Source organism: Trematomus bernacchii, unplaced genomic scaffold (assembly GCF_902827165.1).
Source record: "Trematomus bernacchii unplaced genomic scaffold, fTreBer1.1, whole genome shotgun sequence".
Classification (NCBI taxonomy): Eukaryota; Metazoa; Chordata; class Actinopteri; order Perciformes; family Nototheniidae; genus Trematomus; species Trematomus bernacchii.
In genome coordinates, this window is record NW_022987771.1 from 805,855 (window position 1) to 828,146 (window position 22,292).

Genomic DNA, 22,292 nt, shown 5'->3' on the forward strand with positions numbered 1-22,292 from the left:
AGTGGATGAGTAGATTGATGCTACATGAGAAGGGTCAAACTTTTGGTAAAACAAAAAGGCATATTTTTCAAAATGTCTCTAACTTCAATAAATACAGATTTGGTTCTCTAATCTTTATATGTACACAGACTCAAACACCTAGTGTGTACATAGACACAAGCTATGTATAGAGGCTGTGTACTCAAAACAATATCAAGGGTGTCACATGTAAAGATGAACACAATTGGAGCTGAAAGATGTTGTATTTTTTGCTAGCTTGATAATTGTACAGTCAATTCTGTATCGTCACACATGACATCACTGCTGGATGGCGGTGAAGAAAATGTAAAAATGAAGAGTTATTCTGTGATTTCCTCTCTCAGCGATTGCTTTGAAGACTTTACTAGAGAGTTACTTAAATATATTGTGTTTAGAGGATTTTATAATTGAGAATAAGTTCTATTTTGAATGATAACAGAGAGCTCGTCTTAGGTTTTAATCAGTGCATTTCCAAATAACGTGACCTCAGCGTTTGATGGCGACTTGCCTACTGTAGTTGCCCTAGTTATATCATAGTGATAACGCAGTGATGAGAAGGTGTGGTCTGCCTCATATAGAAAGGAAATAAATAACCAAAGTGTATTTGGAGCGTGAACTGTAGACTAAAAAAACCTCTTCATCTTGCTTCCCTTTCTGGGAGGTTTCTAATGTAACCCCCCCCCCTCTCATGGTTCTCACTATATCCAACATGGTGAGATTTCTTAGCTTTATTTGTCATGCTTTTCTTTCTTTCTCATGGGTGCCATTATTCTTATGTTGTGTTTTCATACTGTTTGTATGCGTAATGAGTCGGATTTGAGTGCACATGCGGCACACATTTTCTCCTCATTCGATGCTGCTCAGTTTTAAGGTAAAATAAAGTAATGATGGGGAAATATGTCTTGCCTTGTCTAAACCGACTCTGCTCTGATGGGACTCACAGCTCTGTGAGACGGTTATGTTAATAGGACAAAGGTTATGAGACGCCACACAACAGCTTCCTGTTCTAGGAGGTCAAAGGTGATTCACCTGCCTTGACAACTTGTCTTTCTCCCCAAATACACGTGTATTCGGGTGTAACTGCAGAATCAACTGAGGTTTTACTTCTTTTTATTGTGTATTTTCTCCCTTGATTTGTACTTGTTAACATTGTCTTTAAATGACAAAGACACAATAATGAAAAAAGATGATAATAAAGTGGTTATTGTTGAAACTGGATATCCGCCTGCTTTATTTCTTAATGCTGAGCGGCTACAAGATGGGATGGCTTTAAACGACATTTCTCAGATTGTCTGCATTTGTCAAATTGTCTTTTTTTATGTAATCCATTGACTTCCAATTGATTTCAGTGCTTCTTACATTTTAAATGAATATCTTTCTATTTAAAGTCTCGATTTTTTCCCGTTATCTTCCATAACATGTGACCTAATAACTCCAATCAATGCAGCATTGAATTACTACCAGTGACGGAAAGCAACTAAGTATATGTACTCGAGTACATACAAGTTACTTAGGAAAAATCTTTAAAAAATATATAATTTGTTATTCTTTAAACTACACCCAACATTGTATTTAAGTATAACTAAAGCCATGAGTGGGTTAACAGTAAATTAATTGGCAGCAATTTGGATAAGTTGTTTTTTCACAATTCCAGCTTCTTAAATGTGAATTTGCTGCTTTTGCTTATTTAAAAAAAAATATTGCAATATCTTTTATTTTATTCTGCAATGAGTAGTCCTATTTATACACCCAATACTTTAATACTTTTACTTCCTATTCTCGATGCAGTTATTTTACTTGAAATGACAGTGTGGTATTAGTACTTTTACTCAAGTAAAGTATCTGAATACTTTTCCCGCGCACTGCTTAGACATACTACACTGGACAGTGCACGAGGAGCTGCAGTACAGGGCTACTTGGCAGAGCAGATTACTCTCATGTGGATTGGTGCCAGCACAGATAGTAAAACATGATTTTTAAATCAACTGTTGATCATGCTCATTTCCCCCCACAGCCAAATATAACAGACACAAGCTGAATCAAGCAGAGAGCTTGTTGCACCGTGGCTTTAGGAAGGCTAGTGCTCTTTCACTGCCATAGCGATAAAGTTCTCTCAGCTATATGAAAACTGACTCCCTGAGGTCTCTCCCACAACAAGCTGCCAGATTCTCCTCTCGAGTAACAAACACATAGCAGAGTAGCAAGCAGGCCCTGTCACACACACCATGAAACCAGGCGGTTATCAGTCTTTCATTTTCCCAAACATAGTCAAGTATTTTGAATTGAGACTAGTATACAAAACTCAGTGTAATGAAAATGTATTTATTGGTCGTTCCAGTAAGAAAACACATTGTAAAATAATTGTTTTCAAACAAGGCAAGGACAGTTTAACAAGACAGTTGTTCCATGGAAAATAGATGCTATCATTTTCTCTTCCGCTAGATGGAGATGTTGGTCAGGATTGAGCAAAAATGTTCTAAACCAAAAGTGAACAACAGCGGAGCAGACGGCCAGTAAACAACCACTATCATTTCATGAATCAAAAGGAAGTAGTGAAGTATGATGAGTAGAAACCAGCTTAAAAACAAGGAACCTTTGCCAAATGACTTCAAATTCTTCATCCTGTTCAATGTGGGGTAGAAAGCATGGATGTAAGCCACAGGGTTATAACAGTTTCCTTCATGAGGAAACATCAGTTCATCATTTTGAGAGGAAATAACATCAGTTTTTACCTGTATACCAGATGCTTTCCACCACCGCAGAACCAACCCCTCTACAGACCACTGAAATGAAACAGAAAAGAATTGCAGCAGAAGGGCACCAGAGAAAATAAAGTCAGGTTCACCCGGGCACAACAGAGAAAATTGTATTTCTCAACAATGTAATGAGAGCATGGAGTGAAGATCATTATCCTAGGAGTAAATGCAGCAATGTATCTTTGCCCATTATATTTACACAGAGGAAATGTTACAGTATGCCTTTCAAATACTCACCATCTAGAAAAGTCCCTGGCGCTCCAGGAGCCAACGACAACAGACACATCAGTGGTGATTTTCCCATCTGCAGTTCTCATATCATCTTTGGAGTTGTCGTTGTAGTTGCCACAGGCGCCGCACATTTGACCAGAGAGGCTACTGTCAATAATGACTGTGACCTCCTTTGAAAGTGAGTAGGTGAGCCGTACAGCAGATGCCTTCTCAATGATCACAGTCTTCTCTGAGATGTGGACAGATATGTCACTCGTCACTTTGCTGGGAAGAGACACTTTCCTGCCATTTACCTGGATGACATGGAGGATGGGAAAAAAACAAAGTGAGATTAAAAAAAGGTTTCTACACCAAAACTACTTTTCTGGTGAAACATTGAACTATTATCCTTCATGCTCTTCTCACCCAGGTCACATGTTGGCTGTTAACTGTGACAGCCGTTTCCTTAAAGAAAACATACAAGGTGTCGACAGTGCTGCAGGCCCTGGCATCCATAACCACGGAGAACCACATCTCGTTGGTCTCGTCACACAGAGACGCCTCTACAAATACCCCTTGAGCTCCCATCGCTCCAGACATGCCATCAAAGGAGGTGAGGAGGCCAACTTGGCTGATGCTGCAGTGGCCCTGTTTGACGTGGCAGCCCCTGACGCCATCTCTTACACCACAAACCTCTCCACTGGCACAGGTCAGCTTCTCACAGTTCACCACCCCAGAGGCCTGGCACACACACAACCACAACTTTTAGCAGGCACACAGACGCCAGCGCTGAGGACGTAACCCTTATCACAGACACAGGCCTCCACACAGGCACCAGGGCAGGGAGACTTCTGATCAGGGAATGGGCAGGATGGCTGGCATGGGCTGGTGCAGATTTCATAGTGGCTGTGACGCTGACAGCTCATTGCTGGATAGGAATATAATTATAAAAAGCATAAACCAAATATGAAAATCTTAAATAATTCATTGAAGTTTCCGAATAATATGTGCAAATGAGATGCTCGTTAATACTCACGGCAGCCAAACTTTTCCCTCCAGTCCTTGATTATTATTCCTTCCCCACGACACTGCCGACTGTACGAGGCCAAGGCCTGGCACAGCATCTTTTTGTCTCCCTTATTCAAACACATATCATACACACAGTTGTTCATGAAGGCCTGGGGGTCCAATTTTCCATGACATGGCTTAAACACGTTATTGGTCTTGGCTACAAGGCCCCCACAGAAAGCATCAGTCTCATAGAGCTTTTTCTGGTTGCCGTCACATGTAGGACAGTTTTTCTCACACGTGTCCCAGCAGGGAAGCTTCTCGTCCTTGTCTGGTGTTTGCCAGCTCTTGCCCCAATCTTTCACTGAAGAGACAGCTTTGCCGGCTGGATTCTGGAGCTCATCACCATTGTTACCGTTGAAGTTGCCACACAGACCACAGACACTGGTGTAGTAGCTGCTGGGCAGCTTGATGACCAGCTCCGAGTTCCAGTCGTAGGAGACGGACAAACCAAAGTCTGTCTCTATCACTGCAGTGTGACCACGCTGAGACACTGACACCTTACCCTGTTCCTCGCCCAGCTGTACAGGAAGGTTCAGCAGCACCCCGTCCACCTGAAGGGAATGGATCAAAATAATATAAATAATGTACACAATGAAATACTACAGATCAAACGCATCAGAAGAATAAAATCTTACCATGACCCGACCAACTTGGTTCTTGAGGAGAATGATGTTGTACCCATACACAGAAACGTCAACCTCCCTGACAAAAGAAACTGCAGTGTTTCCACGATTATCATTCCTCTCAGTGACCGAGAACGGCACTAGACCATCCAGGTTCCCGCAAGTCTTGGAAATGACGTACTTGCAAGTGCCTTGGAAGTTAAAGTTAAAACCATCAAATGTGTGGTAGTGGGGGTCCCCCAAAGCCCAGCATGTGCCTGTGGCCTCTGGGACGCACACAGCTTCACCATTCTCAACACGGCACTTCTCTTTGACTTGACACTTGGCAGCTTTGCAGGGATCTACACAAGATAAAAGCAATGTCAAATTAACTTTAAACTGACAGGGAAATACTCAGTTTCGAATGTTCGCCCATCAAAAAGAGCGGTAATGGGGGTCACCAGAGGCGTGGCACAAACCCTTACCAACAGGATGACATTTTTGCACGCCATCCTCCACTTCCAACTTCTCACACACAACCTAAAAAGAACAGTTGAGAAAAATTAGTATTAAATTAATTTCCATCGTGCAAATTAACACTGATCAGTATCAAGTTATTATTAAATCACATTGACCAGCTGGCACTCTCTGATGCACTCAATGCGTCGGCTTCCAGCAACGGGTCTGCTTCCAGCATTGCATTTACACCTCCTCCGACATGTGATTAATCCTAAAAAAGCAAAAAACACAGTTTGTTTATTTGAAGATCCATTAAGTTAGAATTACTTAATGTCGTGCCAAAAAACGTCAGATTATTGTTGTAGTGTCATCTGTGTTTGTTACAAGCAATCAGAGATGGAAGAAGTACTTAGCTCTTTTAATTAAGTAAAAGTAGGAATACCATGATGTAGGAATACTCATACATAAAAGTACTCTTTAGGCAGATGGGCCCATTCTAGAATAATAAATACAAGTTTTGATTACAATAATTGATGCCAAAATGTGTATAGCAAAGCTGGTAAAAGGTGCAGCTAGTTTTAATGACTTTGTATACTTATATTTCACATAATTAATCAAAATCTTAAAAGTAATTAAAAGGTATTACATAAATATAGTAGAGTAAAAGTACACCATTAACCAATGAATTGTAGTGAGGTTTAAGTAACGTAAAAGAAAATTAAGTACAAGTTCCTCTAAATTGTACACAAGTAAACTAGCTAGCCTACTTTACAGCACTGCAAGCACTGATGTATTTTAAATATAATCACATCCCAATGAAGACCACAGAACATTTCTCAAGACATTACCAACCATAATTCCCTTTAGCAATGCATGGATTAGTATCTTTTGTTATTACAAGGGCAGAGACATAGCCATACCCAACTCATCACTCAAAACTAGACAAAGAAAGGGTAGACAGCAGCACTGTGTTGAGATTTGAGTGTTTCATGTGAAAGAGGAATAACCTATAGCAAGTGTGCTGCAAATATTGAGAGAAGTGATACAAGTAAAACATGAACATAGCAGAGTGAAGAAAGCACATACATGCTGGGAAAAACTCAGGTTAAACCCATTGTGCAAATAAACGATGACTAGATTGTAAACACGTGTGTACCTACAAACAATAGCCCAGTCATGGTACCTACAAACAAATGCCCAGTCATGTCACTTACCAAGTCCCAGCAGGCACACCTGGAGCAGCAGCAAAAACTGCATTACTGCACAGAAAAGGGACAATCTTACAAGAATTAAACAACTATAGCAATTCGTTTTTCACGATAGGAAAAACACAATTCGAATGTTAGGGATGAGCTAGCGCCACACTGCTAGCAACGAGGGAAAGGTGGTTAAGATAGCCTGGTAGCCAATCAATGAAAACGGGTTGACGTCACCACTTGGACTAATTGCAACCGCCAGGTGATCTGCATTATCATTAAATAGCAACATGTTGTGGCGTTGTTTTGTTTTTTATCATTTCAATTATTAGGTATCTTTTTTATGTTTTACTCCGGTTCAAATAAAAACACATACCCATCATTACTAAATGTCATCCTAAATCGTTACATTATTTGGCACATATGACTGCTTCAGTGTTATCGTGCCCCATCACCATCATCTGAGCTGTATCTCAGCAGTTTTCATGAAATTGTCGTGACAGCAGTTCTCACACAGACACATGGAGGTTTTTTCCGCAGAAGCAACAACAACTTGACTGAGAAACTTTAAGGGGCAGTTCAGCGCTTTGTGAGGTGGCTGTGAATCCCCTTGTAGGCTAAGTGAGAATAGAGTTTCCCTGAAGTACACACAGCAGCAGACAGCTTTTCCTGTTAACGACTCTGCTCCGTTCAGTGCAGAGAGATCATCTCTTCGACTGACTAATACTGTAGCTGTGGTGAGTGTGTGTCAAATGTTGTGCAGAGCTGCAGAAATGCCACTCAATATTATTTGGAAACGTATATTCTCTAAACGGAATAACGTAACACATTTTACAATACAACCTGTATTATTTTAATTGTTGTCAACTCTTGGCTGCAACTAATGTAACATACAACCAGCAATATTGACTTTTATCACATTGGTGTGGAGGACACACCGTAACTTTCCCGCGGTGTGTTCACTGTCCTGCGCGGTTCGTCGCGAGCACAGACTGTTTAAGGTCGCGAGCTGTTTGAACGTTTCCAGGACAACCTTCTGAAGCTCCCGTCACTCAGGACTCAGCGCTGTGAGCTTCAGCAGGGAGTCAAGTTCAGAGGAGATTTCAATCTTATACCCTAAAGTACGTGAGTAATGTGCATGTTTATTAGTAAACTGGTGGCGGTATGATTTGGAATTGAAGATGTGATATTGTTGTCTTCGTTTAGTAGCTCCATGCAAATGAAATCATTCGTGAGTTTCTGTGTCTTCTGTGAATCAGATTAACTGTGTGTTGATGTTAGTGGTGTTTAATAACTTGAGATAGGCTACTTGACACATTGCCGATATATGGCACTTCCAGAGGTGTAAAGTAACCAAGTATTTACTAAGTACTAACTTAAGTACAATTTTGAGAGACTTGTATTTTTTTCCATTATTTCCATTGTTTGCTACTTTATACTTCAACACTACAGAGCTACATTTCACTGATTTACAGATTTTGATTAATAATGTGAAATATAATCAACACTTAAATTAGACTTTAGTTAGTTAACATAATTAGTTAAATTCAAAACTAGCTGCACATTTACCTGTTTTGATAAAACACATTATTGCATCAATAATTGTAATCAAAACATATAATGAATCTGAAAGCGGGTCGATCCGCATAATGAGTACTTTTACTTATCTGTGAGTATATTATGATGCTAATACTTTTGTTCTTTTACTTGAGTAACTTTTGATTGCAGGACTGTAACTTGTGCTTGGAGTATATTTCCTACACTCACTTTAACTTAAGTACAACATCTGAGTACTTCTTCCTCCACTAGGCATTTCAGTCATAAACATTTTAGAGGAAAACTCCAGCATTAGCTACAATATTAGAGCACAATGACTTGTACCTGTCCTTCATGTTTATTTTGGGCAGTGGGAGGGACAGGAAGGAATTTATAGTCTTCTTAGTGAAAGGCAGTGAGTTTGGCTTGCTAAGCTGAATTGTCTTGGTTCCCTGGACAACTGAGCAGCATACACCCCCCCCCTGCCCAACCTTAACCAGCGGTGGACACTGCTGGACATTTTGTGTTCAGTGACTGAGTGTTTGCATTTTTGTCTGTAGCAACAAGACATGGCTGACAGAGATAGTGACGGACCGGGAAGAGATGCAGAGGAAACAGATGAGCTTTTTTCCACAGGTTTTATTAGCAGTACATCTTTACCTTTATCAATATATCACCTTATTGGAAGTTTGCACTCACTGTTGACCCTTTCGTCTGCCCTTACTTACAGATCTGAATGACAACAGCTGTGAGTCTGGACGGGACTCTCCTCCTCTGAAACTGGACCAGTGTGACCTCCTCTTAGATGCTCTGGACGCTCAGCTTGGTCAACTGCAGGTCTGATTCCCCTGAATGTTTCTGCTTTTCTGTAACACATGTAATCTGGATACAAATATTTAAAGAAGTAAGTGTTATTAATTCCTACAGATCCAGCCAACGAAACATCTGGCAATTTCCAGAGAGCGTGATTGCAACGATGATGCGGGTAATGTCATCAACGAACTCCTTATGCCTGATTTAGAGATTTTTGTTCAGGTAATTATCTGTTTGTTTGTTCTCTAGATCCTCTGAGGTGGAGTTATTCTCTGAGCAAAGACACTGGGCTTGGGAGTACAACTCAAACAAACGACACTCCCATGTCTTGTCTTGATTTGATACAAACTCCAACGAAAGACCCAACTTCAGGTAAAATGTCATTACTAGTAGCATCGTTATAGACAAACAATTGCTTATGTTCTTTAGCAAGATTCTTCTAAATAACTACTGCTTATCATGAGGGGTTTTGTCATTAACTGTGTCCTTGAATTATGAATAAAATGTTGAAACCGTTCATTAGAGTAAGCCAGGTGTCTTAATTGGGTTTTTTAAATACTTTTTTTATATACTTCTTTGCAGCATGTTATATATTTTTTTGTTGCATATTATACTTTTATTTTTTTATTCCATAACTTTAAAGCATTCTATACCAGGGCTTTCAAAGTTTTGATGACTGCCAATTAAAGCAGCCAATATATGATTTGGGGGTGCACAGGAAAAGTGCTCACATAAAAAAAGTACGCATTGGTCACAGTGGTGTATGAAATCTTTAAAAAGTAAAACTATTGAAATGAACCGCAAATTATTAAGAAACATAATCTATCTATGTAATGTCACATTCAGGGTTGGCACAAAATGTGTGTAAGGGCCCGCTGGCCTTCACTTTGAGAAACAACGTTTTACATAAAATAATAACCTCTTAAATGCACGAGAACACTTTCTTTCTTTACTCAAAAGCACCCTGTCTCCTCTGCTCTTCCCCCAGCGAGGGGCTCAGGCTGTCGGGAAGGTCCTACTATTCAGAAAGTAGACAGAAGGACAAGAGACAAAGAGGAAATGGAGTCTCAGAGGGAGCAGGTCCTCTGGAGGCTGGAGAGGCTGCTGGGAGACACCTGTAACGAGGGGGGGATGGAAGCAGAAATCCTCCCTCCTTCAGACAGCATCTGCACCGAGGACTTTGTCAGCCGCTTCAGAGACGAGATGGTGGAATTGACATTTCCAGAGAGTTATATAGAGAAACTAGACGGAGAGGAAGTGACTAAGAGGACAGAGATATCTGACTGTCAGCGTGAACACTTTATACTTAATGTTGACAGAAGAGGAACAGCACTGACAGGGAAGAGCACTGAAAACACAGAGAGTGCTCACGACTGTCAGAGTGAGGAGAAATGTGTTTATAATAGCCACGGAGTAAACACATCAAGCAGGAGGAAAGCAGGAGAGAGATACAACTCACCACAGAGGCACGGTGATGATAGCAGCCGTGAGTACTCTCTTTACAAACTCTTTATGGTGCCCAGGGGATTCATTTCAACTCACACAACTTTTCCCTTCCTACATCTCATGGGTATATTACTTGGAAATGTAATGAGCTAGTATTACCCTCAGAGGACACCTTTTCATTTTGGACATGATCTTTCGCAGTACCCTTATCCCAGAATGTCACATTTACACACATAAATAAACTAATTATAATGAAAGCACATTCATGCAAGGGAGTGGACTTTTTGATTTGAATCGCCCCCATGGCCTTTGCTGGAGTCCTATTCAAAGAAATGCTTAACAACTGTATCACCAAGAGAACTACTATGCTTTGTACCATCACTTTTGTATTGTGTCTACAGCATATCTTAGACTTTTATTATTTACTTTTCATTTGTATGTGCCCTTTACAGATTCAGTCTCTCACAGAACAGAGGTTGTAACAGGTCATGAAGTCACACAGCTCAACAACAGCTGTTCTCCTAAGGCCAGGTGTTTGGCAGGTACCACACACAGATAACATCCTGGACCGGACATGCACACACTGTGAAGCTAATCCTCTCGGGAATGTATTCACTTCAAACAGTGACAGTTGTCGGCTTGTTTCTCTTGCAGGAGTTCCTGTGTGGAGTTTTGACACCGTGTCCATTGACAGTGACCTGGACTCAGTGTGCACGGAGCAGGTCAGAAACCACATCCACAGGCGGCCAGGTGAGAGACTGCAGAGACTGTGGATGGATGCAAGTCATATTTTAAAATGACAAAACATGTTTAACTAAGGCAACTTAATCAGGGTGTCCGCGGGGTCTTAAAAAGTATTCAAAGTTGATAAATCAATTTAGCGAAAATGAAGGCTATTAAAAAGTATTAAACGGCATTTTCCAAGGTATTACATTTTGTAGCTTGTTTTCAATAAGTATATAAATTGTCCAAAGAGGTTGTATTCTACAGTTTGCCTGAATGTAATCATTGCGTAGGTGTGTAGTGTGATTCTGTGTAGTTTATTTATGGCATCCCGTTGGATTTGACGTCATCTGAACAGGACATCGCACGCTCACTGCTTGATAGCGCAAGAAGGTCCGTTTACGCCGGTAGACAATCATCACCTGCCCCAACGACTACCGCCCAGTAGCACTCACCTCCATCATAATGAAGTGCTTTGAGCGGTTAGTCAAATTATTCATCACCTCCTCCCTCCCTGAATCTCTGGACCCCCTGCAGTTTGCCTACAGAGCAAACAGGTCCACAGACGACGCCATAGCCCTCACCCTCCACACTGCCCTCTCACACCTGGACCCGAAGAAGAGGAACACATATGTGAGAATGCTGTTCATTGACTACAGTTCAGCATTCAACACCATTGTGCCCTCCAAGCTGGCCATCAAGCTCAGAGACCTCGGACTCAACAGCGCCCTCTGCGACTGGATCCTGAACTTCCTGACGGGCAGACCCCAGGCAGTGCGGGTGGGAAATATCACATCCTCCACCCTGATTCTCAACACCGGTGCCCCTCAAGGCTGCGTGCTCAGCCCTCTCCTCTACTCCCTGTTCACCCACGACTGCGTGGCCACACACAGCTCCAACACCATCGTGAAGTTTGCTGATGACACGACCGTCATCGGCCAGATCACAGACGATGACGAGACGGCATACAGAGAGGAGGTCGAAAACCTGACATCTTGGTGCCAGGAGAACAACCTCCATCTCAACATCAGCAAAACAAAGGAGCTGATTGTGGACTACAGGAAGCAGCAGGGAGAGGGACACGCCCCCATCGCCATCAATGGGACTACGGTGGAGAGAGTCAAAAGCTTCAGGTTCCTTGGGGTCCACATCACTGAGGACCTGACATGGTCTCTTCACACCACCACCATCACTAAGAAAGCTCGACAGCGGCTCTTCTTCCTCCGCAGGTTGAGGAGGTTCAAAATGGATTCCAGGATACTCTGCAACTTCTACAGGTGCACGATAGAGAGTATCCTCACTGGCAGCATGACGGCCTGGTACGGCAGCTGCACCGACCTCGATCGTAAGGCTTTACAGAGGGTGGTGAAAACTGCACAGCACATCACCAGGACGGAGCTGCCATCCATGGAGGACCTTTACTCCCAGCGGCTCAGGAAGAAATCACTACGGATTATCAAAGACCCCCATCACCCCAGCCACAAACTGTTCTTTCTGTTGCCGTCTGGCAGACGTTACCGCAGCATCCTGGCAAGGACAAGAAGATTCGGAGACAGTTTCTTCCCGCGGGCAGTGAGACTGTTAAAAAATTGAACTGTTGAAACAACTTCAAACATTCAACTGCTACTCAGTAGTATGTATCTAATACCTAATATATATATATATCATTCCAATAACTTGTATATAGACTCATACTGCACTATTCCACATCATAACTTTATTTCATTTTTATAACTATTATTATTTTTGTATTGCTCTTGCTCTTATTGTTATTATGTTATGTTATTATGTTGCATTGTTGGAGAAGCCTGTGACATAAGATTTTCAACTGCATAATTACTCTGTAGCTATGTCAGATTGACAATAAAGAACCTTGAACCTTGTTAAACAACATCGTTATGGGGAAATGCAAGTTTGCGTCCAAATGGTTGGAAGATAAGGAGGGAGGACAATCAATACTGTATATAGTACATGTGAGGGAAAGTGTGTCGCCAATGTAACCGGTTAGAACTCAAAGTGGCGATGAGGTCTTAAAATGTATGGAAAGGGTCTTAAAAGGTATTACATTTGACTACAGGATTCCTGCATATACCCTGTTAATGCATGCCGTAAAAGTTACATTTTTTTTTAATGTGATTTGAGATAGAATTCATTTTAGAGGTTCTTTAGACCCAATGTCTATACATGTATTTAGAATGTATTCTCTAAATTCTTCTAAATTAATGCAACATTTTTCAATGTAGTTTAATAATGATTATGGTAAAATGTTAATAAATGTATGGATGTATGTTATATTTTTTAAACTGTATGCTTTAGTTAACCATGTGTGTCCCATTGGCCAAGTGAGCAGCAACACAGTTTTAACAATGAACATTTAAGCACAAAGACTTGAGTACATTCAAACGATAAAAACATTTACACACATCAAGTTCTGACTTTAGGAAAAACAAACAGACAACAGAGGTCGTTTCATTTGTAATTCCAATTTAAAAAGAGAGTAGGTGAACGGCACCTGCTATCATTAAGCTTGTTTATCTATTGGTGTGTATGCTGTAAAGAAAGGGGCTGAGGTTTCCACTTTCCAACCATTCTGACCCGACAAAGATCCAATTAGGGTCGAAAATTAAAAAGGTTTTGTGCTATAAAGTTAGTGTGCAGGCGTGAACCTCTTCCTTAATGATGCTGTTTTTCTGCATCTTGATGTGTGTATAATTACTCTTCAACATATATAAAATATTCCCATTTTTCGTTCAGCAAAAACCCAAGAGCAGATAGCACAAACAAAAAAAGATCAATCTTAAAAATGCATGCTTGAAATGACAGTAAACATCCGGTGTGATCTCTCCCAGGATGGCGCTCTCTCCTTCAGTCTGTCACAGGCATGGAGGACCACTGTACCAACCACAGTGACACACACACACAGGGGGAAAGTGAGCCGAGGTCATCATCAGGTAAAGTGAGATCTTACTCTGTGCTTCTTTATGAGTCCACAGCAACAACAGTAACTAATACAATCTTTAAATGTCAACGATTGTGCCTTTTTATGTTGACAAAGACCGAAGTTCCTCTTATGGAAAAGTACACAACAGAAGTCCTTCTGTCCGTAAAGCACCGCGCAACAAGAGAGACTCTTACAGGTACATTTTTAGACCTCTCTTCAGTGTTTTATACAATTAAAACTATTATTATTTCTGACTGGTACATCGTGTGTGTGTCCCAGACATGTGTGTTCTTTGGATCACAATAAGAAGGACACAGAAGAGGAACTGAATCAGAGGAGCGGCAGATGCAGGCCGGAGAGGACGTCGCAGAAGATGCATTCTGATTGGGCCAAGATGAGAGAGCGGCTCTCTACCCTCCAACAAGTGAGAATGAGTGGATGGTGATATATATATATAAGGATCACATTAGGAGTCATTTGCCAAATGTCCCCCATGTGCATGTGTAAGAGACATCCATTTCCTGGTGTTGTGTGTCTGGTTTAGAAATGTGAGAAAGAGGAGCAGACGCTGCAGAGGAAGAAGACTCAGTTAAAAGATGTTGAGCTTTCCCTTTCTGAACTTCAACAGAGGAGAAGGGTAACGTGTAGCATCTTATATATCCAGCCGTTTATATGAACACTGCGCCAAGAAGACTGATTAACACTTACAGATTTCGGTGTACATCCCAGCATGCCTTGCAGGAATTAGAGCGACTGACTGTAGAGACAGGAAAGATGGAGGAGGAGAAGAGGACTCTGGAGGTCGCTCTGAGAGACAGCCGAGCAGGGAAGGATGCTATTAGGTATAAAACAAACTTCATTCTACAAAGCTGTCTACATTAAAATGTATCAACATAATCCTGTACTGTATAAAGAATAGTATTGCAATAATAAAACTTGTTGTAGTGTCCAGATGCATGAGCTGCAGAGGCAGAGAGAGGTCTGTATGCTCGAGGTCAGACACCTGGAGGAAGAACTCACAGCGCTGAGTCAGCGTAAGCAGACTCTGAAGGAAGGACGCTTCACGGAGAGGGTAATGAAACATGAATATAGAAAGATGTCTGTCAATACTTGCTTGTGCTTATATACATGTTTTGAAGGTCACCTATTATGCAAAATCCACTTGTTCATGTCTCTTCTACATCAACATGTGTCCCCTCTGTGTAAAGAGACTCTGAAAGTTTCAGGAAAAAAGATTCTCTCACTTTTTGTCCTGATCCATTTATATAAAAACCTGTCTGAAAATGAGCTGATCACATTTTGACCACTTTATGATGTCATAACGATGTTTTGGCTTGTGTAACCATTAGCCAATCACCAACCAAGGTAACAACCCCCCCCCCCTTATCACCTGCATCTCCTCCTAGAGCACCATTGTGTTCTTTTAAACCAAATATCTCTCAGAGGGGCGTGGGGAGGGGCTCCTTATTTTCATCTAAAGTAACAGACAGAGAATCAGCACTTTTGAAACAGGGCTGAAACAGAGGGGATTATGGGATGCTGCAATGATCTGTTTGGTGTTTGGAGCCAAACACACACAGAGACATGTTTTGTATATATCTGAGACCTATAATATATTGATGAAAAACAGTATAATAGGGGACCTTTAATATGTTTTTATTTGTTCCACAAGCAGCCCAGCAGTGTCGTCTTTTCATTGCTGGAGAGGGAGGAGATGGAGCGACAGCTGGATAACGCCAAAACAGAACTGTTCACTGAACAGCGACGTGCCAGAGAGAAGCTCGAGTCCACGCAAGAAGTACTGTGTTTAGGGATATTTCTTTCTTTAACTATAACAATAATGATCATATTGAACCATAATACGATTGAAATATATTCCCTGTAATAACAACAGTATTCAAACTATAAGAATACAATTCTTATTTTCAAAACATAAAACATTATAACTACTATTACTACAACTCTTATGTTTAATTATGATGAGAGCTTTTTCATATATAAGGAAATAAAAAAGTGTATTCATTCAAATTATAAGGTAGTATTGGGTTTCTTTGTCAATTAAATGTATTTATTTATTCAATCACTTTTACTTAAAGGTGGGGTAGGTAATTCACTTCAGAAACACTTTTTGTTATATTCCATGGTCCAAGTGCTTTGACAAAAAATCCATTAAAAAAATGTCATCTGTGGAAGCCGTAATACTGTAAAAAGCACGACCAATCATCTGAGCCGGCCCGGCTAAAATAACTGGATGGCCTACCTGCCTGTCAGCCTTCCATCGTGCACACTTAAAACTTATCTCGTGCCCTCATTGGTCATGTGCGCGTCCGTGTGTGTTGGAGGAGGGGCTCTGTAAGGAAGTCAGATTTTTTTCGGCTGCGTACTTTCAAATTCTAGGGCACTCGAGCTGGTTTCTCCATTCTTACCTACCTTACCTTTAATGAAGACAATAGATGTTGAAAAAAAACCCAGACAGCTTCAAAGAATATTGATAAGCGTGACGTTGGTCTGTTTTATTGAAAACGTGGCACTTAATCTGTTTTAACCCTTTTTAAATATTTGATTCACATAGTATGTGTTTCAAACGTAAGCAAAGAATATTTTATTGTGAATGTATCAGTTTAGCTGTTTTCTCTATATTGTGTGAGTGACCACAGTGAGGATGTGCCTTTTTGTTTTAGTGTTGAAGACAGATGTTCCATTTGTGTTAACATATCTCTGGTTATGTGTTTATGTGTTCACTCTGAGCAGAAGTTGGAGGAGACTTGTGAGGAGCTCCAGAGAGTCACAGAGGCCGAGCGCTTACTGAGGACCAGGTGTGCTTATCTGGAGGAGAAACAGAGGCAGAAAAAGGATCAGATCGAGGTGGCATACTCTCATTTCCACACATTTAAATATATTTATATAAGAAAAATGGCATCCTTTCAACATCCAGTGTTCTAACTATCACTTATATTTCTGGTGTATCTGTTTCTATCAGGCAGTAGAGTTTAAAGTGGGCGAGTTGAGAGGTGAGCTAGGAGAGTGTAAGGTCAGAGTGAGCACTCAGGAGAAGATGTTGGCCCAGAAGGAGCTGCAGCTGCTGGATCTCCAGGAGCAACGTGGGGCCTTACAGGCAGAACGAGACGGACTGAAGGGGGCGCTAAAGCATCTGAAAACACAGCACTGCAATGCAAGCAAAGAGGCCCACCAGCAAGCCCAAAGAATGGTAAGTGTCTTCTTTCTAAGTCAACAAGCCATGGTTTCAAGTAATAACATTTCCTCTTTTGTTAAAACAGGATGCAGCACTGAAAAAGGAAAAGAAAGAAATGGCTCTGGCTCTGGCTCATGAGCAGCAAATCCAAAAGGTGATTCAAATGTCAAAAACTAAACTAATGATGTGTGACAGTTTGATTAATGATGTAGCACTCCTGCTGGCTGTGCCCTCGGGTTAATAAGCAGGAGAAAGCAAACGCTCTGTCTCTCACACGACACATTGAGTCCTTAAAAAGTTCCATTCAGGTCAGAGTTTCCCTGAAAATATGAAATCCACTGTTACACTATATTAATGTAAACTATTTGGTTAAAGGTACCTTGCTCTAACAAAAAATGCAGGTATTATTTATTAACCCTTGTGTGGTGTTCGGGTCAAATTGACCCGATTTCCATTTTCAATGAATAAAAAAAAATATAAGGATATTTTCGTTCAACCTGAAACTCAATGGTCGGGGCTTATTTATTTTGAAGGACATGTGGAATTGTTTTTATTTTTTTCCACTTGTGAAAAAATGCCCACACGCATTTATATCCTTCATAAGAGGTTCGGGTCAATCTGACCTGGATACAATACCAGGACAGACAGACAGAGAAAAACACACAGAAATACACAAACTAAACACACACACACACACACACACACACACACACACACACACACACACACACACACACACACAAAAGCTGTTTGATCCTGTTTTCCCTTTATCTTTACCCTTTGTAGTGTGTACACAAAACTATCCTAGAACATTATAAACATTTGAGATCTTCCAGATATGTATAAACGTTTTACATTTTCTCGCACTGTCCCCCTCGCACCTGCATGCCGGAGGAGGGACTAAACAGAGACATAACCTCACATTACAGTGTATAGTGCAGAACTACAATTATCTACCAGCAAAATGGCCAAAAGATATTCTGCTCAGAGAGCCTTGGAGCTAATAATGGATGAGAGTGAGTGGAATGCATTAGAAGAACTTCATCAATATATTTTTCGGATATACTGTATTTTATGAATAGTGACTGTTAATTGTTTTTATTTGCTTTGTGTTTATATCTGTTTTACTGTATGTCATTTATATGGATGTTTCATCATCTCTATATATTTCACAGCCAAATACTTTTGGATGTGTGGTTCTTGTGTTTCAATTGCTGTTAAATTGCTTTATTTCCTTCAGGGCTTTGATTATTATATGACAGATTAAAAATAATAAACATTAATGAAAAAATGTTTCATTTACATTTGTCCTAGAAAAGCAAGAGAAAAATGTAAACCTACCTTTTTATTACAGTGTATATTTTTTTAACATAAATTACATTTTTATCACAAAAAACGATGGACACTTCCATTGTTAAATTTGATCTAGCAAAGAGTATTTTCAAAAACGAATCATATATTTCATTTATATTGTTGGGGAATGAGTTAAAGACAATATATATAAGGAATTGTGCATGTTGAATTTTGTTCTGTATTTTTTTTAAACCCTGAAACATGTCCCGGGTCAATTTGACCCGAACATTACCAAAGGGTGCGAAATGTGAACATAACACAAAGATGGCAAGCAATAGTGGCTATCAAAACCGTTCCTCATGATTATTGAAGCATTCACTATACAAAGAGTTAAAAATACAAACTTAATGTGATCCTCTCCTATTCTGGCAGCTCCACGAAGAGGAGGCAAAGAAGCTGAGGGACTCTCTGGAGACGCAGCAGCAGGAGGCACAGCAACGTGAAGAGCAGCAGCATAAAGAAGCCTTGGAAAAAGTACTCTTCCTAAAATATACAAACAAATGTTTGCGACATGATGTGCTAAGTATATTCTGCCATTTAGGTGCACAAAACAATAGAGGAGGAGAGGAGGAAGTGGGAGGCAGAGAACGAGGAAGACTTGCAGATGCACTGTGGGAAACTACAAGAGCAGAACAGAAAGAGCCTGGAGAGCATGAGGGGTGAGATGCAGCGGGAGAAGAGTAAAGCACTGGCTCTCCAACATAAAGTGGTGGAACTAAAAACTGTAAGGTGACCCCAACACTGACAACATTGCCATTTTAAATCAATCGAAATGTGTCCTGATTACATTGTCTTTCTTTGATTGTTTTTGCAACTGTAAGAGCGTGCAGGAGATGGAGAGTGAGAGCTGTGCTCAGCAGAGGGAGCAGGAGTCTGTGACGGCTCTGATGTGCCAAACCCTGAAAGAGCAGCACCGGGCTGAGCTGCAGAAGATGCAGACGCAGATGGCACAGGTGCAAGAACACCACAGAAAGCAATCATGTGGCGGCACATAGAGAGTGTGGTGCTGTAGAAAAAAGCTGACATGGTGTGATCTGTGCTCACAGGAGAGTCAGAGGGCAGAGAAAGAGTCCGACGGGCTCCGGATGATGCTGGGAGAAAGAGAGAGCAGCCATCACCAAATCACAGCTGAGCTACAGCAGCGGCTCAGGCACTGGAGCCAGGAGCTGGGAGCAGAGAGCCAGCATCTACAGATCTTACTGGAGCAGAGTGGAGAGGGACAGAGCTCTGTGCTACTACCCCACAGGTAGCCCTTACTATCCCACTGTGGTTTACACACACATCTGGTTTGCAAAGCATACTTTTGAGGTTTTTATGTGCTTCTATTTCTGTATTGTGCAGTCCCACATCAGCCGAGGCTCTTATAAACCTGAGGACACTAAGAGAGCAGTTGAAGCATTTGATTAACCATCTACAGCAGGAGCTTCATTCGCAAAAACAAACCACTGAGCAGCTGAGGAAAGAGAAGGTATCATTAAGACTGTCTGGTGATTTTAAATACAGCCCATTAAATGTGTACATGAATACAAGTCCATGCTTTTTCAGGAGAGAGAACTGAGCGTCCAGAGGCAGCAGCTGAGGCTGGACAGAGACCAAGCCTTGGATTCTCTAAAGGAGCGTCTCATTCAGGTGTGAACCTATGCACTTAGTAAAGCTCATGTATGTGTACATCACTCAGAGCGTTATTAATGAACATCAGCTGCTTCTGCAGGATCACATCGAGGAGCTGAGCAGTCTGAACTGGCCTCATATGTGTGATGGAGGAGCTGACGGAGGAGGAGTGGCAGCTTCTCTCCGCAAACAGCTGGGGGCCAAAGACCTGGAGCTGAGGCAGGTGCAGAGGAGCATGGCTCAGTGGAAGGAGCACACTGCGGCTCGTCTGGCCTGCAAGTTTGAAGAAGAGTTGACCGCTGAACTGGAGAGGTAACAAATTCAGCAAAGAAAGAGGAATCGCTTTAAGCAGTGACTTCCATGCTATTTGGAGATGCAAACAGAAATATAGCATTCAATAGAAGTCAAAGAATGTTCTGCTCTTCCATGTTTAAGTTTGCCTCAAATCTTTGCTATCCCACAGGTGCAAGACAAAGTTGTTAAGGGGCAGGTAACTGGTGTCTGATGACATACTGTCTGTCCTCTCAAAAGCATGATCCCGCCTCAACTCACTGCAATACGCGCCTTATAGGATGTAACATAACCTTTGCACGCTAACTCATAACTCCGTCATATAGTAATGAGATTTTGTAACAACCAACATTTCGTAAATGCAGGTGTGTTTGTTTTCCAGAAAACCATCAAAGTCTCGTGAGGAGAGACCGACAGAGCCCGAGAGGCCTGACGGAGAGCTGACGCTTAGTGCAAAGGTTTATGTACTGTTCCTGTGTAACACTAGGCTCTAACAGAAACCTATCCTGAATACATTCATTATTCATTAATACCGCCTGTCTTTTCCCTATCAGGAAGCTCAGACACCAGCTTGCTCTCCATGGCTCCATGTTGTGGACCCTGCTGCCTCCCACAGCCCCTCAGACGTGGCTTCATTCAAGCTTCTGCGTTTCCTCCAGAGCCGAGTGAAGCAGCTCCGTGTAGAAAACCAGACCTACAGCTGGAGCCCATCGCCTGCAAACACTATCCCTTTAGATTTATCAGGATCCTATCTTACAACAGTGAGTACGTGTCTTAATAGCCACTAACTGCACTCACAGTGGTAATAAACAAAACAAGTACAGGCAGAAGTACGTACTGCATCTAGAAGCACCACAGGAACAAGAAGCATCATCCCAAACAATCTGCTTCTCCTCAGAGGCATGCTGTCGCAGAAAAATAAATCTGAAAGTACTTTAACACATACAAAATGACTGTAATGTGGTTTTATCATTCAGATTTCAATACTATCTCTGTGTTGTCCTCATATTGTTATAAAATGTAATACCAGTGTCTCCTTTACAGATCAACCAAAGTCAGGGCGTTGCTGGTAATATAAGTCACTGAACCGTCAGGACAGTCTCAAGTAAAGGACACCTTACAAACACCATGTGTTGCATTTAAAGCGGTTTCTGTGGCAACATAAATGAATCATTTACTGTACATGTGCTAAAGATTTCAGATTAACAAGCAGGTCACAGTGACAAATGACACAACCGAAGAGTTGATCATGAAGTTCACATTCCTCGGTGTGAAGGCTGTCAAGTTTTATAGCTTATGGTTGCAATGAACTCTGAATGAGCGATGAAGTGACTTTTCACTGAAAATCATGTGAGCAGATTTCAGAGAACCTCGTAAAGCAGACGGGTCCTTGAAGGGTTCCTATGTATAATCATTCATGTTCAATTACAATAAAATGAAATACAAAAGAAACGTTGAGTAGATTTCTGCCCCGTTCAAACTATTGGTTGCATTTACTATAACTTCTTAAATACCTTTATTAAAATATCTTAACTTCATAAAATAATCCACTGAGACTTTGTTTGATGGTTTCCCTATAATCACTTCTGCTATCACACATGCAGTCTGTTTTCTATTTGTTATCCATGCACACACTGCGTTTTTCATAAATAAAGATCACAGGGCTCCAATTGACCTTGAAGTGGCATTGGTTAGTTTTCAATGTAGATTTGTCTTACACATTGGAGACTGTAGAACCCAAAAAGTGAATAAGTAATTGATAAAATCCTACTAAGCTAATCGTCCTAAATACAGGAATCCTGAAGTCAAATGTAAAACCTTTTTTAAGACCTTTTTTAAGACCCTTTCCATACATTTTAAGACCTCATCGCCACTTCGAGTTCTAACCGGTTACATTAGCGACACACTTTACCTCACATGTACTATATACAGTATTGATTGTCCTTCCTCCTTATCTTCCAACCATTTGGACGCAAACTTGCATTTCCCCATAACGATGTTGTTTAACAACCGGCGTAAACGGACCTTCGCGCGCTATCAAGCAGTGAGCGTGTGATGTCCTGTTCAGATGAC

At 41.1% G+C, this 22,292-nt stretch overlaps 2 protein-coding genes across 3 annotated transcripts; one reads left to right on the top strand and one right to left on the bottom strand.

Annotated features, from left to right (window-relative positions):
- Positions 1 to 2,323: 2,323 nt before the first annotated feature.
- LOC117496925 (IgGFc-binding protein-like) lies at positions 2,324 to 6,545 on the bottom strand. The gene is made up of 9 exons (XM_034148777.1): positions 6,331 to 6,545; positions 5,287 to 5,387; positions 5,143 to 5,197; positions 4,691 to 5,019; positions 4,021 to 4,606; positions 3,411 to 3,912; positions 3,012 to 3,298; positions 2,751 to 2,801; positions 2,324 to 2,640 (listed from the first exon to the last, which is right to left on the bottom strand). The coding sequence occupies exons 1-6, from the start codon at positions 6,371 to 6,373 to the stop codon at positions 3,710 to 3,712; spliced, it is 1,317 nt and encodes a 438-aa protein (XP_034004668.1). The 5' UTR covers positions 6,374 to 6,545; the 3' UTR covers positions 2,324 to 2,640; positions 2,751 to 2,801; positions 3,012 to 3,298; positions 3,411 to 3,709.
- Positions 6,546 to 6,798: 253 nt separating this feature from the next.
- Positions 6,799 to 21,665, top strand: si:ch211-102c2.8 (trichohyalin). 2 transcript variants are annotated; one of them, XM_034148506.1, is made up of 30 exons: positions 6,799 to 7,049; positions 7,304 to 7,433; positions 8,409 to 8,484; positions 8,579 to 8,685; positions 8,776 to 8,833; positions 8,911 to 9,033; positions 9,650 to 10,147; positions 10,560 to 10,649; positions 10,762 to 10,857; positions 13,680 to 13,781; positions 13,886 to 13,967; positions 14,051 to 14,195; positions 14,316 to 14,408; positions 14,501 to 14,613; positions 14,717 to 14,843; positions 15,444 to 15,569; positions 16,523 to 16,636; positions 16,752 to 16,979; positions 17,050 to 17,118; positions 18,690 to 18,791; positions 18,859 to 19,041; positions 19,139 to 19,270; positions 19,364 to 19,563; positions 19,659 to 19,785; positions 19,863 to 19,946; positions 20,029 to 20,240; positions 20,392 to 20,418; positions 20,602 to 20,677; positions 20,774 to 20,980; positions 21,264 to 21,665. In XM_034148506.1, the coding sequence occupies exons 3-30, from the start codon at positions 8,418 to 8,420 to the stop codon at positions 21,303 to 21,305; spliced, it is 3,630 nt and encodes a 1,209-aa protein (XP_034004397.1). In that variant the 5' UTR covers positions 6,799 to 7,049; positions 7,304 to 7,433; positions 8,409 to 8,417; the 3' UTR covers positions 21,306 to 21,665. The 2 variants fall into 2 exon arrangements, with proteins under 2 accessions (XP_034004397.1, XP_034004398.1); XM_034148507.1 differs by lacking the exon at positions 20,392 to 20,418 and having other exon boundaries at positions 6,997 to 7,433.
- The last annotated feature ends 627 nt before the right edge of the window (positions 21,666 to 22,292 follow it).